The sequence below is a fragment of the Mustela erminea genome, chromosome 14 (genome assembly GCF_009829155.1).
Source record: "Mustela erminea isolate mMusErm1 chromosome 14, mMusErm1.Pri, whole genome shotgun sequence".
NCBI classification, from domain to species: domain Eukaryota; kingdom Metazoa; phylum Chordata; class Mammalia; order Carnivora; family Mustelidae; genus Mustela; species Mustela erminea.
In genome coordinates, this window is record NC_045627.1 from 1,377,011 (window position 1) to 1,403,980 (window position 26,970).

The 26,970-nt window shown below is 56.2% G+C and overlaps 1 protein-coding gene across 2 annotated transcripts in view; it reads left to right on the forward strand.

The window, feature by feature from the left end:
• The window catches only part of GALNT2 (polypeptide N-acetylgalactosaminyltransferase 2), a 177,490-nt gene extending 161,629 nt beyond the window's left edge, over positions 1-15,861 (forward strand). Inside the window, exons 12-16 of one of the 2 annotated variants that reach the window (XM_032311941.1) lie at positions 982-1,074; positions 1,410-1,493; positions 3,491-3,617; positions 9,423-9,542; positions 13,212-15,861. In XM_032311941.1, the coding sequence (XP_032167832.1) occupies positions 982-1,074; positions 1,410-1,493; positions 3,491-3,617; positions 9,423-9,542; positions 13,212-13,367 (580 nt within the window). In that variant the 3' untranslated portion in view covers positions 13,368-15,861. The remainder of the gene's footprint in view (positions 1-981; positions 1,075-1,409; positions 1,494-3,490; positions 3,618-9,422; positions 9,543-13,211) is intronic. The other variant, XM_032311942.1, reaches the window with a different exon arrangement.
• Positions 15,862-26,970: the final 11,109 nt, after the last annotated feature.

The window sequence follows — 26,970 nt, forward strand, 5'->3', positions numbered from 1 at the left end:
AGCAGGGCACGGCGCTAACTCATTGAGGCTACATACGGGTCTTTCTCTAGTAACTGGACAGAAAGATGGTGCTTCGCATTAAGAATTAAGAAATGACTTAATTACTTAATGACTTAGGAGATTAAGAACCACTATGTAAGCAGAATTCACAAAAGCCATTGAAGCCATCAGGGCTAAAAGGGACCTCCGAGATGCATGGGTGCAGTCCTTTCGTCTTACCCACGAGCGGTCCAGGTCCTTGCACACCGGCCCTGTATGCCAACGTAGCTTGTTCCAGTGGCCTTAACTGATCACGTGTCATGGTTTTGAGCTGTAAGGAGGTGCGGTTCTGAGATTTAAGCATATGGTGTTCTTGACTGTTCCATCTGGGTCCCTCTAGCACGGTGTAGTGGGCGGGAGCCCCGGATGTGGGGCTGCAAGCTTTTCTCCCCTTCCCATCACCTGTCCTTGTCCAAACCGAACACTCTTTCAGCTCAGGTCTGCAGGGGGAAAAGTCTTTTTAATAGTACTTACCTATTTTTACCTTTTCCCCAGAGCTGTCTAGTCACATTGCAGCCATGATGAGGAGGGCCGCAGAGGTCAAGGATTCCTTGGCTGTCCTCCCCTGTGCCAACCGCCCATGCGTACATGATGCAGGTTGCCGTGGTGACGCCCTGTATCCTTTTTGCTGGTCCAGCCTGAGTCTTTTCCTCCCAGGACCTGCCTGTGCTGCAGGTCTAACTGCCTTTTGCTCTTTGACAATCTGTTTCTGTAAAAGACGAGAAGGCGAATTCCGTTTGCTCAGTAAGCACCCACTGACTGCCCACTACCCACCAGTCTGGGTGCCGAGCGGGGACAGCCTGCTCTCTGCGTCCGTGCCACCGCTGCCTGCCCACCTCGGGGGCCCTTCCCAAGTAGCCCTCAAAGCAGACAAGTGCACACAGAGTGACGCTGACGGAAAGAAGGCAAATCCCAGCTCAAGAATCCTTATTTTGTTTCTAGAAACACCCGCCGGGCAGCAGAGGTCTGGATGGACGAATACAAAAATTTCTATTACGCAGCAGTGCCTTCCGCCAGAAACGTTCCTTATGGAAAGTGAGTGTCACTTGAGCCTCTCCTGCCACTTTGCTCGGGATCCTGGCGGGGGGTGGGGGAGCCTGTGCTCAGCCCGCACCCCACGAACCATCCTGCTGCCCAAGGCGAGAACCATTGCCCAGGCTTCAGAGCAGGGGCCTCTGCTCAAGGCTGGGCAAGGGCCCAAGGCAGGAGGCATGTGGGAGGTGGGCCAGGGCCGCGGGGACAGGAGCATGGATGGTCCAAGCTCCACTGTCTGCCTCTGTCCTCTTCCCCTCAGCAGCTTTCCAGATATGATGTAAGGAGATTGTCCGTTCTCGAAATTGGTGAAGGAATCTTGTTTCCCTCTTTTCCAGTATTCAGAGCCGACTGGAGCTCAGGAAGAAACTTAGCTGCAAGCCTTTCAAGTGGTACCTGGAAAACGTCTACCCGGAGCTAAGGTAAATAAACTGCGGGGGGTCGGGGCCTTGCTCTGCGAGGGCTTAAGGAGCCATGAATGTCAGAGGCAGGAGGCCCTGAGAGGTGACCAAGTTAAGCTTGTGGCCCTGGTGAGAGGCCGGGAGCTGGGGCTTCTAGCAAGAGCTGTGTGTCCTCACCCCGCAGCTGTCCCTAAGCACTGCTGAGAAGTGCTCCCCGAATGGTGGCCTCCTGCTGGGTGACCTTCCCGTTCTCCACAGAGGCGGAAACAGTCCCAGGTGGCACCTCGTTTAGCTCACGCCCTATTGGCGAGAGGACAAGGGCTGTTGTCTCACCCTCTCTGTAAGTGGCCCAAGGGGCAGTGCCCAGCCCCCCCGGCTCCGGGCACTCCCTGTGCAGCAGCTGCCTCTGCCCGGCCTCCCTGTGCTGGAGCCGCACGCAGCGCTGACACGCAGAGACCAGAGAATGAATCCGCTCCCTGCCCCTCCCGCTTCGCTCCTGCTGCCCAGATGCCGGTGCCCATCCTATGGTCCCGTGAACAGAGGGCGGTACCCAGCAGAGCCCGGAGACCAGACCCCCACCTCCAGGCTGCGTCGGGCACTAACACCAGGCCCCGCTTCCCTCCGGGAGACTTCCTGGTGGCAGAAGTGCTCTTCTGCGGCTTCTGTCTACACCCGCTGCTTCCTCTTGGGCTAATGGCCGCTCCGCTCTCTTGGGGAGCCCTTGAGACCCTCCTCAGAGGCCTGCAGGTCTGCGGGTTTCGGGACCCAACCGAACGTCATCCTCGTAAAGGGATTGCCAGATGGGTTTTGCTTTAACGTGGCACATTCCTCCTTTCCCAGCGAGGGCGTGGTTCCCACGCAGGGGCAGCTGGAGTCACCACCGTTATCCTTCAGGCTAACGGCTCCTTCAGAGCCCTTTGTCCCCAAGGTTTGTTTGAGCGTTCCCTAATGCAGCTGTGCCTCCCAGCTGCTCTTCACAGCCATCCAGCTGTCCCCCAGCAGTGGGGACAGCAGGCCTCCTCCTCCCTTGGGCCCCGTCTGTGACAGGCGGCTTGCTCTGAGGCCCGAGAGCAGACTTGGTCACCCGCAGGCAGCCGCTGCTCATTGTCTCTCGCCCAGCCCGCGCGGTGCTTCCCACTATGGCCTGCAGCCCCGTCATGGGGACCACTGTGCTTTTGCCGTCATGGTCATCTGTGATGTGGTGGGTAGTGCTACCAGCCAGAGTGAATGCAGCTTCGCATACCCCTGCTGTGGGGTGATGGGGGCCTGTGCCACTTGTCTAGAACACTGAGTCCCACACTGGCGGGGGACGCTGACACCCCCCATCCGCGCCCGGCAGGGGAGACACCGACCTGACATTCTTGTGTGTTTGTAGTGCACACTGCTGCTCACTGGGCGCCCCCCAACCCCGTGCCCTGGGCCCTGGGCTCCACGTGCTTGCAGTGAAATGTGTTCCGTGATACTTGGAACAGATCTGCTTCACAGTTGCTGTGCAGTAGGGTCCGCGGTTTGGGAGGACAGCGAGAGATGGCACAGCAGGTGTGGGGCCCAGGCTGAGCACAGCCCCGGGTGGAATCCTGAGGCATGTGGCCCCGCCCACACGTGCCAGTTCTGTCGGTGGCCGGCTGCTGGACACGGCCACGCGGGTTCTCCCCTCTGCCAGGAAAAGGTCAGATCCCAAGTCTGCCGGAAAGCCCAGGGCCGTGGGGTCTCACCTCGTGAATTACTTTTCTGAAGAACTTCCAACAGGCTGACAGTGAGGAGTGGAGGAGCTTTTCCTTTCCAGAAACGTTTTCCTGGTACGGAAAGAATGCTTCTCCAGCTTGAAGTCTTCACTCCGGGTTAGAAATCCAGGGCATTCGAGAAATGCTGCCCTGCTGACGCAGCCCGCCTGTGGGAGGGGTCCCTCTCCTCTCAGGGTTCCTGCTGCCGGAGACGGACTCGCCGAGTAAGGGGGTGCACGGTGGGAGTTGGGGGACCTGTGGAATTAAGCAGATGGTTCTCCTCTTGCTTTCCAGGGTCCCTGACCACCAGGATATAGCTTTTGGGGCCTTGCAGCAGGGAACCAACTGCCTGGACACTTTGGGACATTTTGCGGATGGTGTCGTTGGAGTCTACGAGTGTCACAATGCAGGGGGGAACCAGGTATGTGTGGGGGGTGGGCTGCAGCCCCTGCAGGGGCAGGCCCCGAGCTTGCAAGTCCCTGCTGCTGCTTCTCCTGTGACCCATGGTGTCTGAGGTAGCCTGCGGCCCCGGCTGGTCACCCGCAGGCAGGCAGCCCCAGGCTCGGGGTGGGATGCGCCAGATCTTGAGCGATGCGTGGAGCCTGCCATCGGCTCGGGCCGGCCTCTGCACCACGGCAAGGGACACTGCGGTCACCACCGACATCCGGCATCTCTCATCAAGGCAGGCCTGCAGGGCTGATGGCCTTCCTCCTCCTCCTCCTCATCTTGCCACCACCTCTGTCATCCCTGTGGCATGTGCTTGTCCCCAGAGCACCTGTTCTGTGTCCCCATCTGTGTCTGGTCTCCAACCAGCTCATAAACACCTGCTCGGGCCCCAGTTTTAATAGGCACGGACCCTGCAGCTGCCGCCAGAGTCATTATCGGCCCCTGCCTGTTAGATAACACAGGCTTAGGTAGAGAATATTAACAATTACTAGCTTCAGTCTGACACACACACACAGCTTGTCCTGGATGCATAAAGCCCCACACCTTCTGTCCTCACTGAAAATAAAACAGAGAAGTAAAGGCCTGTTGGGCCTAACATGGCCTATATGTTCCAGAAGACAATGTTCTAGAATAGCAGTTTTCCCATAAAAAAAGATAGGTATTTGGTAAAATGTGGGCTTTGCACCCAGAAGAGTCTGGGTCATGCTAGGTATTCTTATTTCCTTGAGAATGTGCCAAGCTCTCCAAGGACCTACAGTTTAAATGGGGCCATTGGGGGATGGGGGATTAACTAAGTGTTTCCCAGATTTACTGATCACAAAACCTCCTTTAAATAGAACTCTCTTTAAGAGAGGGCACCTGCTTTTACATAAAGTTGGTTGTTCCTAATCCCCCCAGGGAGTATCTGGGTGGACTGCGACCCCCAGATGTTTCATCCCCTCTCTTCACTTGGTGATGTCATCTTAACAGTTGTTTGGACCGGTCTGGACATCCTCAGTTAGACAAGGGAGGTGGAGGCGGTTTCAGGCGGCGGCCAGGGCTGGCCCAGCGCAGACATGCCACTCCCGGGCTCCCAGGGTCTCACCTCTGTCCTCAGAGCCTGGCCTCTCGGTCCCGCAAGTGCTCCCTGGGGACAGGCTGTGAGCTTGGAGTGAGCCCCCAACCAGCCTCGGGGTGCAGCCTGGTTTGGGGTGCAGCCTGGTTTGTGGATTTTGAGTATTTCAAAATGTTAGGAGGTGTTAGGAGTCGGCCAGAAGGAAAAGGTCTAAGTAGGAAAGAAGTAGAGTAGGAGAGAAGACTCGAGTCAGGCCAGGTTTGTTGGGTGGGGATAGGAGGGACAGAGGACGCCGTGCCTGCCAAGAGTGTCTCTGCGTGTCCTTGTCAGGCCTTCCATCTGAAACTCACCGTGGGTGCTCGCTTCGACAGCGCATATACTAAAATTGAAACACCGTGGTTCCGCTTTCTGCTGGGGACCACGTGGCTTGGGGTCCCACCGATGCGCACGGCAGTGGCGCATGGCGCAGGTCTGCCTGCAGGAAGCCGTGCAGGGACACAGCGCAAGGAGGACTGGGGCTTTGGTGTGAGGCGGAGGCTGAGGGCGCCGGGAGACGCGGGGTTTTATCTGTCTCTGGCCAAGCCGGAATGAAAATACTGAAGTGCTGCCTTCCAAAAAGGGAAGCTTTGGACGGCCTGGAACACAGTGGATCCAATGAGTCTCCGGAAGCAGGGCCGTGCTCCTGGGCCTGCTAAGCCCCAGGGCGCTTCTGGTCCTCGTGGCTGAAATTCAGAATTTGGCTAATGCACCGGTCTGTGGGTCAGGATTCAGAGGCGGCGCGGCCCCACGTTACCTGCCGTCTCCGTTGTTAGACTTGTTCCTGTCCCAGGCTGGCCTCACCCTGCCCCCGGTTAGTCACCGGGGTTTCCCCTCGGTCACGTGTGCAACGTTCTGATGATTCAGTGACCATTACGGGGTCCTCCCTTACAGCAGCTCTGACCAGTGCTGACTCCATGCATTTGGAAGGTATGTACGGTTGCTGATAGGGATTTCCCGCTGCCCCTACCCTGCCCTCCCCAGGCACCAGCTTCGGTCCTGGGTGCCGTGTGTGGCTCTTGCCCATGTTGCACGGCCTCGGGGATGGATGGTACCTTTTACCCCGTGGCTGGTCACAAAAGCTTCTGTGGTCTGCGTGGTCGCCCCCACCTGTGATGACTGGTGGCCGTGGCTCTAGATCCCCAGATCCTGCCTCCAGGCTGGTCTCTGAGCCCACGAGCCCCGCTCTGCAAGCCCATGGGGAGGCCGACCAGCCTGGCCTGCCGGGCACATGGCTCCCTCAGACCCGTCCCCTGCGCGGTTTTGCATAGCTCCCCCTTTTTTTCTCACAGCTGTCCTGGTTATAGTCCCCTTGTTCGTAGGCACAGGAGTTGATTGATGATGAGCTGCCCTCAGGGTGCCATGTGTGGGGGAGGAGGAGATTGGGATGGTGCAGGAGGCCACCCGGAGCTCCTGGCTGTGTGCGGGGCTGTGTGCGGGGCTGATGGTGCTGGGCCATGGCCACGCCCAGACTTGGGCTGTCCCAGTGCTGTGCCTGGGGCTGCCGGGGAGAGCAAACAGTATGGCCTGTGCAGAGCATTCTGTTCCCTCTTTTTTTGCCTTTTGCCCTTGTGAGACCCTGGCTGTTCTCACACTGGGCCGGAGGAGCTTTCCCTCCCCACAGCAGATGTCTGCGGAGTCCTCGCTGGGCCAGCTGCGGGGCGCTCGGGGACCCTGGACGGGAGCACCCAGTCTTGCCTGTCCAGGGAGCAGGTTTCTACCATCTCAGCCTGCTTCCTGTGGGTTTGTGCTGGAATCACCCCGAGAGCTTTCCGGAAATTCTGATGTCAGGTCCCCCGTCCAGAAAGCCTGATTTTATCGGCCTGAAGTCCCAGAGCATTGGGATTTGTGAAATCTCCCCAGGCAGGTGATTCTGAACGAGCCACTGCACCATGAGGGTTTTCTAGCAGAGGAGGCCACACCAGTGGGCGACGGGTTTCTCCCACACCCTGGGGGCCCACGTTCCTCCGTGGACCAGCCTGTGGCCTAGAGAGCAGCCTAGACCAGCCCCAGCAGCCTTGCCCGGTCTGCTGAGAATGTCCTCCCTCTGCAACACCCGGTGAGGTTCTCACGGACCACGTGTGGCCGCAGAGCACTCAGAGTGCAGCCGGTGTGACAGAGGAGGTCAGGTGTTCAGCCCTTTGGTTCAGCCAAGGTGGGTGGTGGCCACCACATCGGGCAGCGAGGATCCGAGGCAGCAGGAGGCCCGGGCTCAGGCGTGCTGCTCGCGGGTGTGCCGACGCGTGACCCTCCCGTGAGGAGGCCCGTCCGTACCGATGGAAAGCAATGTTGTTTGAGTGCTGTGCCGCCTGGGTGAGAAATGAGAGGGTAAGTGGCGTCTCCTAACTGTAGACACCGTCCTTCTTATCTGGTTTCTGGCGGAGCCTCAGCAGACACCCAGGAAACGGGGAAATTAATGGCCGTGCTTTTTTAAGAGTGGCAGCTCAAAAAAGCAATTCTTAAATATTTATGAACTTTATTTTACAAATTCAGATCATTGAAATGCAACAGAAGAACAAAGTGGCAGCCAGCTCTGTTGTTTGCACAGCTGAATTAGTTTTCCTGGAATTCAGTGTAAAGTCTGCTGTAAAATAATTAAACACACAATAGCAAGGAGGTTGTAGAAACATTTGTACGTGAGCTTTCCCTGAGTATCTGCAACTCTTCCAGTGTCTTTTAGACACCTGCTTCCAAGAAGCATCTAGAAGCTTACCCACGAGTGGGGGCGGGTTCGTGCCGGTACTTCACGCAAGCCGCGCTGGAGGCATGATGCGTATCTCAGTGACTGAAAGGTGGGGTGTGCGTGCTCCTTCCTGGGGAGCATCGAATGCCACCCTGGGATACAGGTGACTCTTGAGTGCCCGTTGGGACCTCGGAGGCACTGGCTGTGGGGGGAACAGCCTGACGGTAAGTTGGAATCGACCTTCAAGGGCGGCGTGGGGCCCTTCCCAGAGAATGCTCTGCAGAGCTCACTGCCAGGGACCGATGGGGACAGATGGGACAGGGCTTCATGCTCTCCAGTCTGAGAGAGGCTGAGGAAAACAGTGAGAGCAGGTTCTTCCATGCTCAGCCTTCCAGGGCCTCGGAGAGCCTATGTGTGACTTCGCAGAAAGACACGTGGCCCAAACTCACTGTTCCCCAAACTTACTTGACCTGAAACAGACTTCTCACAGAATCCCTCCCGGAGCACACTTTGGGAAACAGTCATTAAAAGGTGAGAACAGTGAAGCCAAAGAAAAGGAGGCGGCCCAGTCCCAGTCTGCCTCCCTGCTAGGAGAGGAGGAAGCTGCCAACAGCCCAGGGGGCTTCTCCGGAGCCCAGACTGGCGGCCTGTCTCGGGCAGATCATCTGTTCCAAGGTGACTGGGGCACTGAACAGTGAGGCTTCTTTAAAAGGTAATTTATTCCCTCCCTTACCTCTGTCCCCTGAGAACAGAAAAAAGAAAGAAAAATAATTTCTCTGTTGCATTTAATTATCCGTGTACATTATCCGTGGGTGAGCCATTCTCCCCGCTGGAGAGCCAGCCCCGGGAGGTCGGGGCCTTGCCTGACTGTTCACGGCCGTGGGTCGGGCCCTGGGAGGGCACCTGAGGCATCTCGGGACACTGTGGACCGTCACAGGAAGGATGGCAGCTTTCCTGGGCAGAGAGCAGAAAGACATACGCTGGTAGGGAGTGTGTCCTGGTGGAACTCTGGGTTGGAAGTTGCCTGGCTGCTTCTGGGTCCTGAAGGCTCACTTGGGAATTGACCCATTTGAAAGGGTCAGGTCCTAGAGTGGAGGTTGGAAGCGGTCTCCTCCTGTCCCACCCGTGGCCCCTCCGAGAACCTTCTGCCTGGGGCCTCGTGCTTCCTCACCCATCTTCTCCATGTTCCCCCGTCCTGTCCTTTTAGAGTGTCCTATAAGTGGTTGTGCTCTCAGCCCTTAGTGTGTGTGTGTGTGTGTGTGTGTGTGTGTGTGTGTGTGTTGTAAAAATCATAAGCAAGTTATTTTAGCACTCTCTGGCTCAGTTTTCCATCTCTGAGATGGGGTAATAACAGTTTCTCATGGGGCGTAGTGTGGGCGCCTGGTGTTGGCACGAGGTATGTGTGTGTAAATACCCAGATCCGTCCCTAGGGAGCTCAGGCCTTAGGGAGTGTCAGCAAACCAGCTCACTGTGCAGTGAGGCCGCATGCTGCGTATTTCGCTACTCGCTCCATGTGTAATTTCCATCTTCACACATTACAATCCACATTCGTAAAGGCTGTTTCCAAGCCACACTGCAAGGGGGCAGGGTCTTTCCAAAATGATGCAGGCAGGAACGTCGACCCTGACCCGTCCGCCTTGGGGGATCCACACGTGGGCCGCCGTGTTCCCAGCTCCCGGTCCATGGTAGAGCCCTGGGTATGGCGCTCAGACGCGCGCTCCGGGCTGAAACCGTTCATACCGTTTATCTTAGTTACTCGTGTTCTCCGGGCGCTTTTGCCACGTCAGTCGGTGAACTTGGCGCTGCCCTGGGCGGCCCCCCACTCCCACCCCCCAGCCCTGGCACGTCCAGGTGGAGACCTGCCCTTCAGCAAGAAGTCACGTGTCGGCCCTGAGGTGGCTAGGGGGGCTCGGGATCTCTGCTCGGCGGCAGGACCCTGTCCCTCTCGAGCCCCGTCACTCCACCCTGTGCGTGGTGCGGCCCTGACCCCCTGCGCTGTGTTCCAGGAATGGGCCTTGACGAAGGAGAAGTCAGTGAAACACATGGACTTGTGCCTGACGGTGGTGGACCGGGCGCCGGGCTCTGTTGTAAAGCTGCAGGGCTGCCGAGAGAACGACACCAGACAGGTAGGGCGCCCCTGCCCCTCAGCCCAGCCTTCCCGCGCGCCCCCTGTGGCCTCGACCACCTGCTCCTTCGTCCCATCGGGCTGCCCTGTTGGACCTCGGCTCTGGTCGGCCGCCGTCTACCACCAAGCTGGGGAGCTCCTGGCCGGCGGCAGGTATCCATGAGCCCCGTGCCGGGCAAACGTGGGGTCGGGGTGCTCACGCTGCGTGCGGGATGTGCATGGTCGTGGGCAGCTCCGTGAGTGCCCTCATCCCGGGGTATGTCTCTCCATAACTTATTTTCTCCAAAGATTCATTCACTTTTTTTAGAGAGAGAAAGAGAGCAGGGGGAGGGGCAGAGGCAGACAGAGACTGGCAAGCAGACTCCCTGCCCAGCATGCAGCCTGACACGGGGCTCGATCCCGTGACCCCAAGATCATGACCCAAGCCAAAATCAAAGAGTCGGAGGTCCAGCTGGCCGCCCCCTTCCACAGCTTCTTGATTGATCTGCTTCTGTCTGTGCCTCACCCTCCAGCAAAACTGAGGGGAAGGGGCCACATTTGTGAGTTCGGCTCCTACGAGGGTCTGGAAGCACCTTCACTAGGTAGGGGCCTCAGCACCTCCAGGTCAGTTCCTCCTCCCCGCCGTGCAGGTAAGCGGAGCCGCTGGTCCCTTCTCCAGTCCTTCTTTGTAGCAGCCCCTCATACGTGCGTGTCCTGAGAATGTGTGTCTGGTGGTGCTGGCGAACACGGGAGAGAGGCGGGTGGTGGTGCGTGTGCTGGTCTGAGCGCTGGCCATGACCACGGGAAGCCCACCGCGTTCTGCCTCCTCACATCCCTGGCGAGTGGAGGCGCAGACCTCAGGCCCAGGAGCAGGGAGGCCCCGCCGGCTCGTGGCTTCTCCACAGAAGCAGAAGCACAGGGGGCCACGCAGGTGCGCGGCCTTGGGGGGTGGGAGGGACTACGGCAGGTGGGGACCTCAGCCCAGACACAGAACCCGCCGAGAAGTTAGCACAGCACTGACCTACAGATAAGTACTAGAAGAGAAAGCAAGCTTCATCACCATGTCACCGAAGGGAGGTGTTTTCATTCTGATTCACTCCCTGTACTGATAAACCCATGGCCCCGAAGAAAAGACCTAGCGACACACCTCTCTCGTCAGCCACCAGTCGGTTGTTGCTTATTTCTGGTGACGTTCTCGTTCTTTCCACTCTACCGGGTATTTCAAAGAAAAGTTGCCTGTTCTTATTTATTCATTAAATATTTCTGCTTTTTAAATTTGCAAAAATGCTAAACGAGGAAGTTCAAGTGGGTGAGACCTCATACACATACGCACACTCTCTCTTTCCCGAGTGTCTGCGGATTTATACCTTCCGACATGCCACCGTGGGGAGCACTGGCTTGTCTCTGTATGGTCCCTTTTTATGGAATACATAGATGTAGAGAAATGGAGGCACAGAGCCAACCACAGCCCGGAGCCTGAGTGGGCTTCTTGTCCGAGACATTTTACCAAAGGAGAGGTGGGACCCACGGAGTCAGCATCTCTCCGATGTCACCTGGGAGGACGCAGGCCGCGACCAGGTCCCTGGCTTCAGGGAAGTACTTGCATCTGTCCATCCCTGGCCTGGTTGTGGGGTCTGTCCCCGGCTCTGTGGAACTCCAGCCTGGCTTCTGATGGACGCTTGAACCCCTAGAGGAGTTCATTCAGTAGGAGCTCACCTTATTTCCAGAGCGGACAGGTGTTCCTGGTGCGATCCCGGTTCTTGGGAAGCATAGGGTGCCACGGAGAGGCTCCCACCAGGGGAAGGGAGTGTCCTGCAGGCAGCTCATCTGACCTCGAGACCTCACCAGGTGCGGAGCCCTTTGGCCCTGTTCCAGCAGAGCCTTGAGGGCCCAGAAATCCGACCCCTGATTAGAGACAGAGCTGGAGTTGGATAATTTTTTTTAAAGACCTTCCATTTAGCTGAGGCTTTGACACCTGACAGGCAGAGCCGCTCCAGAGAAGGGAATCAGATTCCATTCATTCCATATTCTTTGTCAAGCCTGATTCCTGGCCACTCAGAGCAGCACAGGGCTGTCTGCACCACAGACACACTTTACGTGACAACGGCAGAAGCCCGAGTGAGGACTGACTGACAGCCAGGGAGCCAGAAAGAAGGGATGACGGGCAGGCAGCCGTGACCTCCCTGTGCTCAGCTGATTGCCCTGAATTTCACTGTTGGCAGAAGCTCTGGGTTTGCGGTGGCCTGAGTGAGTATCACAGGGCCCCCGTGAGAACATCCCAGCATCCTGTTCTCACGAAGAAGGCCGGTTCTCGGGGTGCCGGGTTCCTCTCTGCCTGCCCTGCCTCCTTGCCCCCATCCACTTGCCCTCTGAGAGGAGGCCCCTCAGCTAATTTTATCTCAAAGCCGCACCTTCTTGCCAGCTGGACTGTTTGGTTTCCAGGCACGTGTGTGTGTTCATGTTGTGTGTGCATTTGCCGAATCGGGAAGGGGAGGCAAGAGGAGGTGAATTCAATTCCGTGGTGTCAAAAGGATTTGCAGAAATACTTATGGAAAGGAGCTTGAGTGCACACAGTGTAAAAAATTAATTAGAATCACAGACTGTATTAATGAAAGGAGAGCTTTGGGGAGAAAAAAGTGTGATCATTTTTTTTTTCTTTTAAAGAACAAATAGACTTTTACATGGGGTAAACAGCAGTGGGGGGGGCTTAGACTTCCTTTAGGCAAGGCTGTGGGCTTTGTTTTCTTTCTTGTTTGGTTGGCGGATCGGTTGGTGAATTGGTGAGTTGGTTGGTTTACTCGTTGACTGACTGAGTGTGGTTAGCTGGTCAGTTGAGGGTGGGTTGGTTGTTGGGGTTGGTCTTGGTTGTGGGTTGGGCATACACGTTCGGATAAGAGACATCAGGCCCTGTGCTCACAGGAGTTGCATTTGGAACTCAGCAAATATTGCTCGGTCCCTGCCGTGCAGAGTGCCGGGGGCCCCGGAGTGGCTGAGACAGGTTTTTCAGACCCACCAAGGAGCTCACAGACTTGCAGAGAGAACAGACAGTATAGAAACGGGTTCCTCAACATGGTAATTCTGTCCACTCAGGCATCTCTTTCCCTCTCGGCTGGCTGACACTGTTCCCCTGGTTTAATTGAGCCCGAGACCCTAAGTGGGAGTGTGGAAGTGCTGCCAGGTGACAGCCTCCAAGTGGGGCTGCCTTCCAGGAGCCAGGGGCGGGATCGGGGTCCTCTTTGAGCTGACTCAGCTTCCTAGGGCTCCTCTGGAGGCGAAATAGCATCAGATGAGGCCTTCTTGTGGATGAATGCACATTCTCCCCAGGAGGCACTCTAGCTCGAGTTCTCGGGTTACTGACCGAGGATGGGCAGGTGCCCAGAGTGCTGGAGCTTGGATGAGGGGTGGGGCAGGACACTCAGGCCCTGGCAGGCACAGAGTGGAGGTTTGGAGTTGTGAGCCCGGCAGAGAGCACAGGTTTCTTTCCCGGATGCTCAGCCAGCCCCGGGGCTGCTTGGTCTTAGCGCAGTGGCTAACTCCTCTGTTGTGATCCAAGATCCGCCCCCCACCACCAAAAAAGAAAAAAAGGCTTGGCGTTTTTGCTCTTCATATAGTTGGGAGACCCTGCCCATGGGTCTGTCCCCTTCCGTCTTGTGTGCGCTATGAACGTAAGGCCCTCTCCTGTCTCCTGCAGAAATGGGAGCAGATCGAGGGCAACTCCAAGCTGCGGCACGTGGGCAGCAACCTGTGCCTGGACAGCCGCGCGGCCAAGAGCGGGGGCCTGAGCGTGGAGGTGTGCGGCCCCGCCCTGTCTCAGCAGTGGAAGTTCACGCTCAACCTGCAGCAGTAGGAGAGCCCGCCAGGCGGCCCCCACCGGGCCCCCACACCGGCCGGCTGAGTTTGGAGATCCTGTTTTCGATTATGTTTCTTGAACTTTCTGCGAAACTATATACCTCAGTATTCCATCAAGGTCGGAACGTCGGAGAACGTGTGCGAGGCACGGGGCCTGGGTGGACGCCGAAGAGGCTGGGAAAGAGACCCGCTCTCCTCGTCCCATGGGAGGCGGCTGGGCCCCCTTTCGGAGGCCGCCCCCTCCCCCTGCCCACAGCAACCCCCCAGGGACGGCCGAGGCGCGAGGCGCGGGCCCCAGCGCGGCACAGGGAGAGCAGAAGGGGCATCGCTGCTGTGTCACCGTGAGGAACACTCTGGAAATCTCCATTTTTGATCCCATCGAAATCACGTCTGGTTTCTGCAACGGTGACCCGAGTCATTTTGCAGGATTACGTCATACGTCCCTGTCCCCACTCCTCTGTTCCCGCTGTCTTCCCAGCACAGACCCCCCTCTTCCACATGATGTACTTGCTCTATTTGAATAGGAACTTTCTACGGTGGGACAGTAAGTATAAATATATATAAAAGAAAGAATGTACGGTCAGTTCCCTATGGTTTCTGTAGGTCGTCCTCATCTTGTAAATTCCCCACAAAGCAGTTAGTTCACGGCCATAAGGAAGAGGGACGGGACCCTTTGGGGCGGGGAGAAGGTGGCCTCCAGCGCCTCCCCCACCCCGGAGCCCCACCAGTGAGCAGGTGCTACAGGAGCCACGGGGGGCTTCCCTGCCACTGGGCCCCAGGAGGCTGGGGTGCTGGGGGCCCCTCCACTGGCTCAGCTTACAAGCCACTGCTCGGTATTGGAACCTACTTTCTGTGCCCTTGGTATCTGGAAACCAGGATGGGTTATTTTTTTTGACAAACATTACTTTGGGTCTTTTTAATTTTTTTTTTTTTCTCTTAGGAAAAAACAAAATACAAAACAAAACCCAGGCTCCCAGCTCCCAGTAGGCGACCATAGGAAGCTGTCCTGGGCTGTCATGGGGCAAACTGTGTGTGTCCCGGGAGCTGGTCCCTGGGCTCTGGAATCTGGCCTGCCCACGCGGTCCCTCCCTGGCCCAGGGGCCTGCTTTTGGTCATGGAGGATTCTGGGAACAGAGCAGGAAGCTTGTGTGTTAGGAAGCAGATGTCAGTATAAACCACAAGCCTGTTAGGAACTAAAAGTCATGACAGGAAGAGATGCCCAGAAATGTCCCTACAGCAACCCCCCTTGCCTTTGCGGTGGCCCCACGGTGACAGGGCAGTCCAGGCCTCCCACGGAGGGGCTCCACCCTCCTTCCTTCTCCCCTTCCACATGTGCGCCCAGTCTCAGAGAGGCTGGCCACCCCGCGTGGTGGGAAGTGTGTCAGAAATGCACCTCCTTGGGCCCCGAGGGGAGGGCCCAGGAGGTCACAGAGTGAGAAGTGGCCCAGAAGATTCTGCTGGGCTGATAGTCTGCAAAGTGCCACTCTCTTCCCTGCCTGTTTGCCGTTTCCAAAAGGGAGCGCTACTGTTTTTTCTTCCTTCATTGAAAAAGGCCCATGTGTGTTTGCTCTGGGTCACCGGGATCAGGCGTGGAGGTGTGGCTGGGGGACTGTCCTGCCTTCCTTTTGGCCTCTGCCCAGTAGGCAGACATACGCTCAGGGGACAGGGAGGCTGTGGCTGGGTTACCGCTGCACACCCTGTCTCAGAGACCGGTCTTGACTACGGGGAGGCCTCGGAGAGAGGGCTGGGTACCCGTGCAAGGCTGTTGAGTGCAGGTGGGGCAGGAGGCAGTCTCAGCCCCGGGCACCTGGGTCCTCCTCTCAGACCCTGTCCCCTGTGAGCCACTGCCCATGTTCACCAGAAATGTACCCCATGCCAGCAAACACATTTGGCTTTGATGTGCAACAAATTCGAGTCAGGTCCTTGACGCGTCCTTTCCTCGCACACCCCCACCCCACCCAGAACCCTCATGGCGCCTGTACCATCAGGATGGGCCCGCCTGGCTCCTTCTGGGGTCACTCCTCGACCCTGAGCTAGGGGTGCAGGGGAGTGGGTGCAGCAGCCTGGGACCCTGTGGGCCTTGTGAGCAGAGGTGCGGCTGGGCGGGTTTCCTGGAGGTGAGCTATGTTTACAAGACAACAGTGTGCCAAAGTGACTTCCTGTGGTTGCGTATTTCTTAGTCAACGGGACGATCCCACCCTCGCACTCCGGTTTTTACAAGTACAGATTCTCTCTCCTAAGAGCCCTTTGAGCAAAGTGTGGCGAAGCTAGTTGTCCTCTCTGTGGTGGTCTTTCTTACGTCTTCATCAAAGCTAAAATGATGGTCTCTGTGAGTATGTTTTGCAAATTCAAAATATAGTTTGGTAATTTTTTTTCCAGTTGATTTTTAAAAAAGAACTGCTGTACAGAGCTTGTACTTTGTCCATTTTATAGATGGAAACCATCCTTGAAAATTGTTTAACTTAAATAAAGAGAAGATACTTTATAGATAACACTCTCTGGCAATGGCTGCAGTCATTCTTGGTGCGTTACCGGGGGAGGGAGGGTGACTAGCATCTGGGGGTGTGGGGAGACGGTCTGTCTTCTCTGGGGCCCCCCACTCCATGACCATTTTTTTTTAAGATTTTGGGTTTTGGGGGGTTTGTGTTTTTTTTGACAGAGAGAGAGAGGACTGGCACACAAGAAGGGGCAGGCTTCCCACTGAGCAGGGAGCTCGATATGCGGCTCGATCCCAGAACCCTGGGATCACGACCTGAGCTAAAGGCAGACACTTGACCAACTGAGCCACGCAAGTGCCCCTCCATGACCATTTCTTATCACACTTTTAAAAAACATTCGCTGTTTACTGCTGGGCCCTCATGGTGTTTATTCTTACTTGTAGTACCGTTTCTGTCTGTGGAGTGTTCGTGATGTGCCGGGCACGGAGCCAAGCCCTGGAATGCGTTCCCGTGTCTGCTCGCAGTAACCTGTATGACAGTGCGACAGCCTGCCTTCCACAGCTGGCCCCAGAGGCTGCTGCCTGAAGCCCTTAACCTCCTCAAGGTCAAGGGCTCACCTGCTCAAGGTCACACCACTCCTGAGTGCTCACCTGGAGTCAGCCTGGGGTCCGCCCACCCAACTGGGCTGGAGGGAGGGGGCAAATATTTTCAGTGCTTTTATGGTATTTAAAATCCATACTTGTTTACCAGCTATGGGCCGCCCAGCTCCATCTGAGGCTGGCTGAGGTCCTTCCCCCTCATGCTCAGCCTTTTAAAATGCCTGCCCCTGGGGCTCCTGGGTGGCTCAGTGGGTTAAGTCTCTGCCTTCGGCTCAGGTCATGATCTCAGTGTCCTGGGATCGAGCCCCGCATCGGGCTCTCTGCTCAGCCGGAAGCCTGCTTCTTTCTCTCCCACTCCCCCTGCTTGTGTTCCCTCGCTCACTGTGCCTGCCAAATTAATTAATAAAATCTTTAAAAATAAATTAATTAATTAAAACTTGGTTCTCCTGACATCTGAGAAACCAAGAAAGCTCTATTGTGCAATGTCCCCCAGAACACTTCAGGAGTGTGTGTTCGTGTGTGTGTGTGTGTGTGTGCGTGTTGGTGTGGTTCCTGCTTTGGCATCAGGAAAACGTTTATTCATTCACTATTTATTGAGAAACTCTGTATGGTCCTGACCATCCTGAAGACCCAGCAGGGCAGGAAATATTCGACTCCAAGCAAGGGGACGGGGGCTCTGCAGGCTCCGAGTGAGGACTTTGTGGAGACATGACTGGGTAGTTGAGTCAGGTATGGGCTCCCGAATGCTCCAGAAAGAATTTCCAGTGATGGGGGGGGGGGGGGGGGCGCGTGCTGCTCTATGAGCTCTGGCCTGGAGTGAACAGGATCCGATTTGCAACTTTTTTAACAACAAAGTGTGTAACCTGACCCAGCTGTTTGATTCTGCAGGCCACTCCACACTTTTAAAAAATATTCAGCCACAAAAATAAAATCTCTTGGGTGCTTGGGTGGCTCAGTTGGTTAAGCTACTGCCTTCAGCTCAGGTCATGATCCCAGGGTCCTGGGATCGAGTCCCACATCGGGCTCCCTGCTCCTTGGAGAGTCTGCTTCTCCCTCTGACTTTCTCCCCTCTCATGCTCTCTCTCACTGTCTCTCTCTCAAATAAATAAATAAAATTTAATAAATAAATGAATAAATAATAAATAAATAAAATCTCTTCTCCTGCTCTTCTCTGCCTGTGGACCTACCTCAAAGAAAGTAAGAAAATTCTCTTCTTAGACTAATTTACTGTTATTCCTAACCAACTTACCAAAAATACGTGTCGGTATTTGATATTCTGTATTATGGGTGCTGCAAATGATACATATCGTTTCCAAAAACCTGTGGGATCGGAGGGTCCCAAAGCAGTGATGACCGATGGCCCAGCAGCCCCTGCCTGAGCCCCTGGGGACCCGCCGTGGGACAGGGCTACAAAGTAGACGATGTGGGCCTACCCCCAGGTTCCACCCGCGGGGGAGCCAGACTCTGAACGAGACCTTGAATGCAGTTTTGAGACTAAAGACTGTCCCAGAAAGGCACAGGCCTCCTCGGTGCTGCGTGGACAACCGTCTGGGGGAGGGGGTCAGCCCCCAGAGGCTGACACGTGAGACCTCGGCGTGGCCGATGCGGTCTCCCTGACGGACTTCCGGAAACAAGCTGTCCCGTTGCTCTTGAACTGGAGAAGAGTCCGCTGGAGCACTTGGAGTCGAGTGTGAGAAATCTCAATTACGTGCGGTTTAAATTAAAAGAGACATTTACTATCTGGTATAACAAGAAATCCGAAGGTGACAGGGTTCCAGGTCAACCCCGGGGCTCGCCATTGTCAGGAACAAAACGAACAGCTTTCTGCCTGACCAGCCCTGAGCCTGAGCCTCCCGCGCAGGCTCTTTGTCCTGGCTTTCTCCCCTTCCTTCCTTCTTTCCTCCTCACGCCCTCCTTCCCTCCTGTCTTCCTTTCTCCCTCCTCTTTTCCTTCTTTCCTTTGTCTCCTCAGAGAAGACACATCTTTCCCAGGGAGCACCCCTCCCCCCCAGACCTCTCAGGCCCCACAGCCCAGAACCCGGCACTCGGATGCTTAGCCGACGGCCACCTGTCCTCTCCTGGGGCCTCGTCCTCGGTCACGGACGTGGGTCCTGCTGGCAAGGACAGGGAGGGCCCGGCTACCCACTGGGCCACCACCGCACCCACCACATTCGCCATCCCTGAGAGAATTCTGGAAGCAGCTGGCTGGGCCCGGGCAGCCCCGTGGGTGCGGGATTCCTGTATCCCCGCTGAGCAGTGGCTTCCGGGTCTCCTGATGTCTGCTGGCAATGGGGGGTTTCTTCTGAGGTTTTCAAATGAGTGAAACACATGGCCTGGGATTACGGAGACGACTAATTAGACTGAGACACAATTATCAAAATATTTTTATAATATGTGCTTCTCGGTGCATTAAATAACAAGGCCTCACATCTAATAGCTACCGTAATTTCAAATTTGGGATGAGCATGAACAGCATTTTGAAAAATCTGCCATAATTAATGTAATATGAAAATACCTCTGATTTCTTTTTTTTTAATCTAAACTGGTGACAGAGTTCCCAGTTTTGTAATCACATGGAGGTTCGTGGAAATAAAGACATCATTTTTTTTCGCATCAGAGCTTCTGGACCCCCTGAATCCTAAGCACCTTCGCATGTATGACGTCTGTGAGTGATGTCTGTGGTCTGGGACCCTCCCTCAGCTGGAGGGGCTCTGTCTCCTTGCTGCGACATCAGCTGGAAGTGGCCTGGGCGGCAGAGCGAAGCGGAGGGGGAACCTGACGTTGACCTGGACCTGGGCTCCCGCCCTGATTCCAAAGGTCAAGTGGGAAGAGGCACCCCGTGAGCACAGACTTGCGCGAGCCGAGCGCTCTGAGACTCCTAGTCACTGACTTTGCATTTGAGAAATAACCGCTCGTCAGTGCCTTGGGCAGCGGGTCGGCGAGGGGCCCAGGAGGGGCCCCTCAGAACATCCTGCTCCTCAGAACATCCAAGCCCCGGTTCAACCTCTGACACGCAGGCGATAAGGGGCTGGGATTTTCTGACCAACTTCTGTCCCTGTTGGAGCCACATGGGAAATTCAGGGAGCAGAAGACTGTCCAGTGAGCGAGGAACCAGAATAAGGATCTGGTCAAAGTGCCCCTGATAAGAGAGCGTTATTTCCCAACGGCCGCAGTCCAGGAACCCGTCACATCCAAGTCCGCCTCGCGTGGACTGCGGATCCGGACGCGCGGGGAGCACGCTGCCCACCTGCCTCCGTGGGGCCCCTCCCCCACGGGCCTGCGGAGAGAGGGGGTGGGGAAGGAGCAGAGGGTAGCCTCCCTCCAGCACCACTGTTGGCGGCCACGCGGGATAGCAGTGCAAGGACAGGGAGGAAGGCTGGAGGAGAAGCGAGAAGCAGGAGGGCGTGCAACTCACCAGACCCTGAAATAAATGCTCTGTCCTCCGAGTCACCTCTAGCCTTTACAGCCCACAGAGCGGTTGTTGCCCATTTCACCCTCAAGGAAACTGAGGCTCCCAGAAGCCAAGCCATTTGTCCAGTTCGCTCGCGCAGCACGGGGTGAAGCACTGATCATGCCCTGTCCGTCCTCGTCCTCGTCCTCGCCCCGTGGGGGGTGCCGGGAGCTGTGAAGGGCAGGGCCAGGGGTCAGAGGGTGGTTAGGGGGAGCCCGGAGCCCGGGTGCACGGCTGCAGCGGGGGCAGGCGGCGGACAGAGGGGGCTCGGGAGCAGGCAACTGGTGCTGGCGGGAAAGGCTGTCAATGGCCCCCCGAGGCCTGGCAGAGGAACGATTCCAGAAGGCTCAGGGGACTTTCAGTGAGTGAAGGTGAGGCCCAGGGCTTTGAGACATGATGCTTCCACTGATAAATATGGTATTTCCACATTTAGCCGGGTCTGTGAAATGGGCACAGTTAGCTCACCTCACAGGGCGGTCATCAGGGAGCAGTGAGACGGGAGGGGCGCCTCCCTCCCGGGCCAGGGCTGCGGCTGCCATGGGCCACCCTGGTTTCCCCTGCGGGCTTGTGGGCACGTGTGGGCCCCAGAGTGAAGGGGGCCTGGAACTGGGGAACCGTGGCCATCTGGGTTAGAGATCGAGTTCTACATGAAAGGTTACTGTGGGGGCGAGAAAGTGAGAGGTGTGAGGGCCGCCGTCACACGGCCCGAAAGTAGCACCACAGGCCTCAGAAGAGGGACAGCTAAGTGCCTTTCGATTTTTTTGATAAAGTTTTTAATTATTTGAGAGAGAGATAACACGTGCCCACGCACGTGTGCACAGGAAGAAGGAGGAGGGGTGAGGGGAAAAGGAGAGAGCGGAGGTGAGGGGCAAAGGGAGAGGGAGAGAGAACCTCAAGCAAACTCCCTGCTGAGTGTGGAGCCCGAACTGGGGCTCCATTCCACAACCCCGAGATCATGACCTGAGCCGAAATCAAGAGTCGGGACGCTTAACCCACGGAGCCACCCAGGCACCCCAGATCTCTCAGTTCTAAGCGTTCCCCTCCCCACAGCCACCTGCCAGGAGCGAGGCAGGGTGAGAGTGTGGCCTCGTCTCTCCAGTGGGGACAATATTAAAGGGTTGGCAGGGAGGGGTGGGCGGGACACAGCCACAGAGTGCCGTCACTACGCCGTGTGGACCAGCTCTAGGAGGTGATAAGTGTTTAAGGCTCATTGTGGAGCCTCCATTATGCCCCCCATCCCCGAGAAATGCATGCTGAGGTCCTGACCCCCAATCCCGCAGGATGTCACTATATTTGGAGAAAAGTTAAAACGGGCTCATTGCGGGGGGGGGGGGGCTCTAATCCACTGTGACTCATGTCCTTATAAGAAGAGGACATGAGGGGGCACCTGGGTGGCTCAGTGGTTTAAGCCTCTGCCTTCAGCTCAGGTCCTGGTCTCAGGGTTCTGGGATCGAGTCCCGCATCGGGCTCTCTGCGCAGCAGAGCCTGCTTCCCTTACTCTCTCTCTCTCTCTCTCTCTCTCTCTCTCTCTCTGCCTGCCTTTCTGCCCACTTGTGATCTTTATCTATCAAATAAATAAATAAAAATCTTTAAAAAAAAAAAAAAAGAAGAAGAAGAAGAAGATGAAGAGGACATGAGGACACTGAAGGTCACATGAAGACACAGGGAGAAGACGGTCGTCTACACACCAGGAGCGAGACCTCTAACGGAACCAGCCCTGCCCACACCCTGACCTCTGGCTCTGAGCCTTCAGAATTATGAGGAAATACATTTCTGCTGAGAAGCCACCCGTCTGTGGTACTTTTCTTGGCTGACCCAGCAAAATAATGCAGATTCTGGTGCCCGGGACGTGGCTGGTTATGCAATAATACCTTAAAAAGTATGGAAGTGGCTTCAGAAGGAGATAGTGTGTAGAAGCTGGAAGAGACTCGAGGAGAATGTTAGAGCCTCGATGGCCTTGAAGAAACTGTTGGTGGAAACACAGACACGAAATACAAGTCTTTGGAGGCTCCTCGAGAGAAGAGGAGAGATGTGTGCAGCATCACAAACACGAGAGCACCCGAATCTGGACACTGGGGAGCTCCCGACCCGTTCACGGATGGGCGTGCGGGGCTAGTGACTGGAAGTGGGAGGAAGGCAGTCCTCGTCGAGAAGCGGCCGTGAACTTGGCTGGAGTGTGTTCTAGCGTCCTGTGGACAGCAGAACGCATGAGTGACCAGCTTGGTGCACCGCTGGCTTCCGAGCAAACGGTCGGAGGGACCTGGTTTCCCCTTACGGTTTGTAGTCAAATGGCAGAGAAAAGAGACAAATTGAAAAAGAAATCAGAACTTGAAGAGTCGGAAAATTCTCAGCCTGTCTACACTTCGAAAAATGAGAAAGAGATTATGGGTGTCACTTAAGGATCCGATCCGCCGTGGCCACGGCAGCCAGGAATAGAAACGAGCTTATCCAGGGAAGATCCAGGAAGAGCCTCCCGTCTGACTGCTGGGGCCCATCAGACATCACAAGTGTTGTAAGAATGTTAGAGCAGCAGAATGCCAGCTTAGCCCAAGGGGACAGGAGAGAGGACAAAACAAAGGACGGCCGGTGGGCTGCTGGGATCCTGCAGGGCTGGCCACCTTCTCCTTCAGGCAGACAAGAATGACCGTGAAGGCAGCCCAGAGGTCCCGGGGCTGCCCCTGCCACACTGACCTAGGGCACAGGCGCCAAGGGATAGAGCTGGCTCCGCCCCCATTCCAGGTGGGTCAGAGCTGAGAGTCGGGGCCAAAGAAGATCATTCTGGAGCCTTAAAATCAAACAGAATTGGCCCTGGTAGGTTTCGGACTTGCGTGGAACGCTCACCCCTTTCTTCTTCCCGATTTCTGCCCTTGGGACTGGGGATGTTGAGCCTATGCCTGACTCATCATTACATTTTGGAAGTCGATCGCTAAGCGCAAGAGTGCCTGGCCTGAGGGTCCCAACAGACCAGGTACAGCCGCTCACCACTGACCAAAGTCGAAGGCAGAGACACAAGAAATCCAAAGGGGGTGAGACAAGGAAGGAATTGATTTCAGGGAGGCCGACACGGGCAAGGCTAGCATCTCAAAGACCATCTCTGAAGTGCTGTAAACACTTCTGGGTTTCTGTCAGGAGAAGGCAAGACAGAGGCCAGTGGGTCCACGCAGCTGGCTGTGAAGGTCAGGTGCGTCACCGTCTGGCGGTCAGTCACATAGGGTCTTGCTGGCTCCGGGGCTGGTTTCCTTTCTGGGCCTGGGATGCTTGCCTGCGTTAAGAGATAAGCTGGGAAGAGTTTACCTAGTACAGATGGAGGTCAAAATCAAAGTCCTCTTTCAGCTTGTTGTCTGGTTTGAGACGGTCTAGAACAATCTTACCTCTAATCTCCCCTGTATCTGCTTTATGTTTAGATGAGCTTTGGGACCTTATGGTTATGCTGGAATGGATCCAGACCTGTGGGGTTGTTGGGATGGGGTGAATGTATTTTGCATATAAGAAGGACATAATTTGGGGGGTCATAAAGCAGAGTGTTCTATCCCTCCCCAAAGTGAATGGTCGCTGGGGAGGGCCCTGATCCAATGAGACTGGAGTCCTTGTAGGAAGAGATCAGGGGACACACACACAGGGAGGGTGATGGCCTTCTGCTAGCCAACCAGAGGCCTCAAAAGAAACTAACACCTTGATCCCTTGGAACCCAGTGATCTCAGACTTCTAGCTTCTAGAATTGTGAGAAAATCAGTTTCTGTTCAGTGTGGGGTACGTCGTGATAGCTGCGGCCCCGTGAATTCATACAAAGGCTCAGGTACCCTTAGGAACCCCCAGGTCCCCACGCACAGCTGGGCCCAGCCTCCTGCCAGCTCCAAACCAGATGGGCATGGAGAGAGTACACGGGAGCACATCCCTGGGGTGGCCTTCCCAGGACAGGGCCTCAGAGGTCCCATCAGAGGGCAAGCTTCCCAGCATCCCAGACCTCCTGCCAGCACTCCTACACCGCGCTCGGGCAGCAGCTGGGGGGCAAGACGAGGCTGCCGGTTTGTCTGGTGAGAGCTCGCTTTTACTGAGAGCCCGCAGCTGGCCAGAAACTGTGCTCGCTGCTCTGGGAACGATCCCATTCAGCGGTCACATCCGCCTTGTCACCCGGTGCACAAAGTGGGGCTTCGTTAAGCCATACACATGACCCGCGGCCAGCAGAACCAGACCCTGCTCTCTGTAGGACGCTGGCCAGTCTCACACCCGGCGGCCTACTGCAATTCCTTGGGAGCTGAAAAACAAAAAAACCAAAAACGGTGACCCACCCAACCCTAGAGCGACGGGGCCAAGGGGCTGTGTGTCTGCAGAGCTCCCCAAGCCAGACCGTGACCTGGACCCCGGCTTCTCCAACTTGGAGCTTCAGGATCACTGGGGCGGGGTTGGGGGGCTGCAGTTCATAGAAACAGACTCCTGCTTCCACCTCCAGAGCTGCTGATTTGGGAGATCCCTGGTGGGGCCTGAGAATTTATGTCTCTAGGGAGCTCCCAAGTGACACTGAGGCCTCTGGTCCAGAGACTGCACTAGAGGGAGCAAAGCTTGTGATTAGAATCCCACACTTTTTAATTGAAACTTCTGCTGCCAAGTCCCAGGGCAGCTCTGAGAAGCCATGAGGTGGCCAGCGCCCATGAGCTTGAGCTTGGAATCATATGCTCCCGGGTTAAGTGCTCTAACGTCTCTGCTCTGTTTTGTCACCGGCAAAATGGGGACATGATATGAACGGAGCGGTGCAGGCACGATAGTGGGGATCTCGATTTTGCTTGTACTCTGACCTGCTTCGTCAGAAAGCCATTTTTCCCACCGTCTGCAGCTCAAAGGATTTAATATCACAGATCGTCACTTCGCGATTTCAATTTGGAATCCTTGGGTTCCGAAGCCTGTGAGTGACAGAACTTCTCTTGACAATCAAAGCAGAGGATAAAAAGAATCAGAGTGGCATCACGCACTCAAGTACGGACAGCGAGAGCTTCATGGGAGTCAAGAGTCGGGTCCTGGGCCGAGTGCGTACCCAGAAAATTAAATCCCGTCCGGCCTCGAGCTGCGGGCTGAGACAGGCTGGCTGCTTTCTCAACTTCGGGAAGGGTTTGTGTTACAACAGAGCCGGCTGTTATCACAACTGTTCTTTTCCTCTTGGATCAGGGATGTGGAGACAAAGAAAATGACCGAGACTGGCCTAACTTCCACTACCTCCCTGGAAGGAGAAGGAAATAAAACCCAGAAATGTGTCCCAGAAAGCGTTTTAGCACAAACTCTCCCTTTTGATCTATATTAGGAGTTTAATCGGTTTGTTCGTATCTGCTTCTGAAGGAAATAGATGGGCTTTGGGTCCATTCTTTAGAAGCAATAGGGATCCAATTTGGACACATTCGCTTCCCAGGCAAGTTTTGCTGCACCCCCCCCCCCAACACAGGAGCTCCCCAGTCTGTCCCTTCCTTACTACAATAAATCCTCAAGGAGCAGGGAGGGGAAGGGGAGGAAGCGGGCTCCCGAGTCCTTGCCACATTCAGTAAGCAGACTGCTCCCTCCAGGGACAGCCACTGTGGCCTCCCACTGCCGGGGACAGCAGCGCTCCTGAGGGGACCCATGGCTCCCGCCAAGGCGGGGCGTGGAGCAGTCGCCAGTGTGATCAACACTGCTGTCTGTCAGAAGTCTCTTCCCATAATGATAGCCGTGGGGAAAGAGCTGCTCAGGCCGGCGCTCCCGTCTCGGCGCCTGACCGGAATTCCATCAGCCGCACCCGTCTCTCTCGCTCACTCAAGGGTCACTCAGTTTTCTCTCCTTTCTCTTCCACTGCTGTCCTGGTCTTTCAGCCACGTTAGCCCAAGAGGCAGAAAACCCAACTCGTCGGAGGCTGCTGCACGTGCTGAAGCCCGTTTGGGCAGGGACGGTCTCCGGCCCCTGGGTGGGTCGGGGACACAGCAGGCCAGCTGGTGGCCGGGGCCTGAAGCCCGCGCTGAGAGGTGGCCTGGGGGACGGAACAGAGAAGGCCCCTTCTCCAAACTGGCACCACCCGCCCCTCTGTCACACCACCTGAGGTGTTCTCATGGCAGTCATTTGTCCCACAGAGGCAAGTGTCTTCCAGAGGAGTGAGGATAGGACCTCAAGAAAGCCTGGTCCACTGTCTGCAGGAAGACGGGGCACACAGGGCAGTGGGCAACCCTACCGACAAGCCTGAAGCTCCTCGAGCTTGGCTCCAGGCTCTCTCTTTTTTGTTGTTCTCCGTTCTTTTCTTTCCTTTTTAGAGAGGGGTTAGGGACAAAGTGGGAAGAGAGGCAGTGGGAGAGAGAGAGAGAAAGATAATCTTAAGCAGGCTCTGCCCAGTATGGGGCTCAATCTCACGACCCTGAGATCATGACCTGAGCTGAAATCAAGAATCCGAGGCTTAACCGACGGAGCCCCTCCCCCCGCTCCCCACCCCAGGCGCTCTCCAGGGCTCTCTCTGTTGTGTCCCACTGTCACTGTGGAAATGAAGACCACCCCCTCCGCTCCGCCGTTCCCATATGCTCCTAAATGCTTTTCCCTAAGACACTCTGTACTAAGGCATTTTCCTGCTGGAAAACATGCGGGTTCTCCCAGCGCACAAGGTTAGACCAAACACCACCATGCTGCCAGCCAGGCTAGTGGGCTCCGAGCACCTGGTGGACTCCGAGGGCGCGGGCCAGTTCTGAGACTGGGACAGGACATGACAAGCACCAGAGGAGGCTGGGGTTCCAGGGAGCCGTGCGAGGCTGCCTGAAGGACGTCCACAGAGAGCTGGGATGGGGGGGGGGTCGCCCTAGGCCAGACCGCGGCCCTCTTCACTTCCTCAGCCTGGGGACACCCTGGTCATGGCAGTTACTGGAGGAAGGAGACCCATCTGCGACTCCGAGGGAGGTCCTGTTACTCCCGGGAACCTTCCCACCACGAGGCCACTTCCCAGATCGCCAGCCGAGAGGGGCCCCCTGCCCTGTTGCGTCACCAGGTCTGATCTCTTCTGTCACCCTGTGCCCTCCAAAGAGCGGGCTGTCCCGCAGGGAAACGCCACAAATGTCTACGTGAACGACATCCCTGTCTATCCATCTTGCTTGGCCCTTCCAGAAAGCCTCCCACAGAC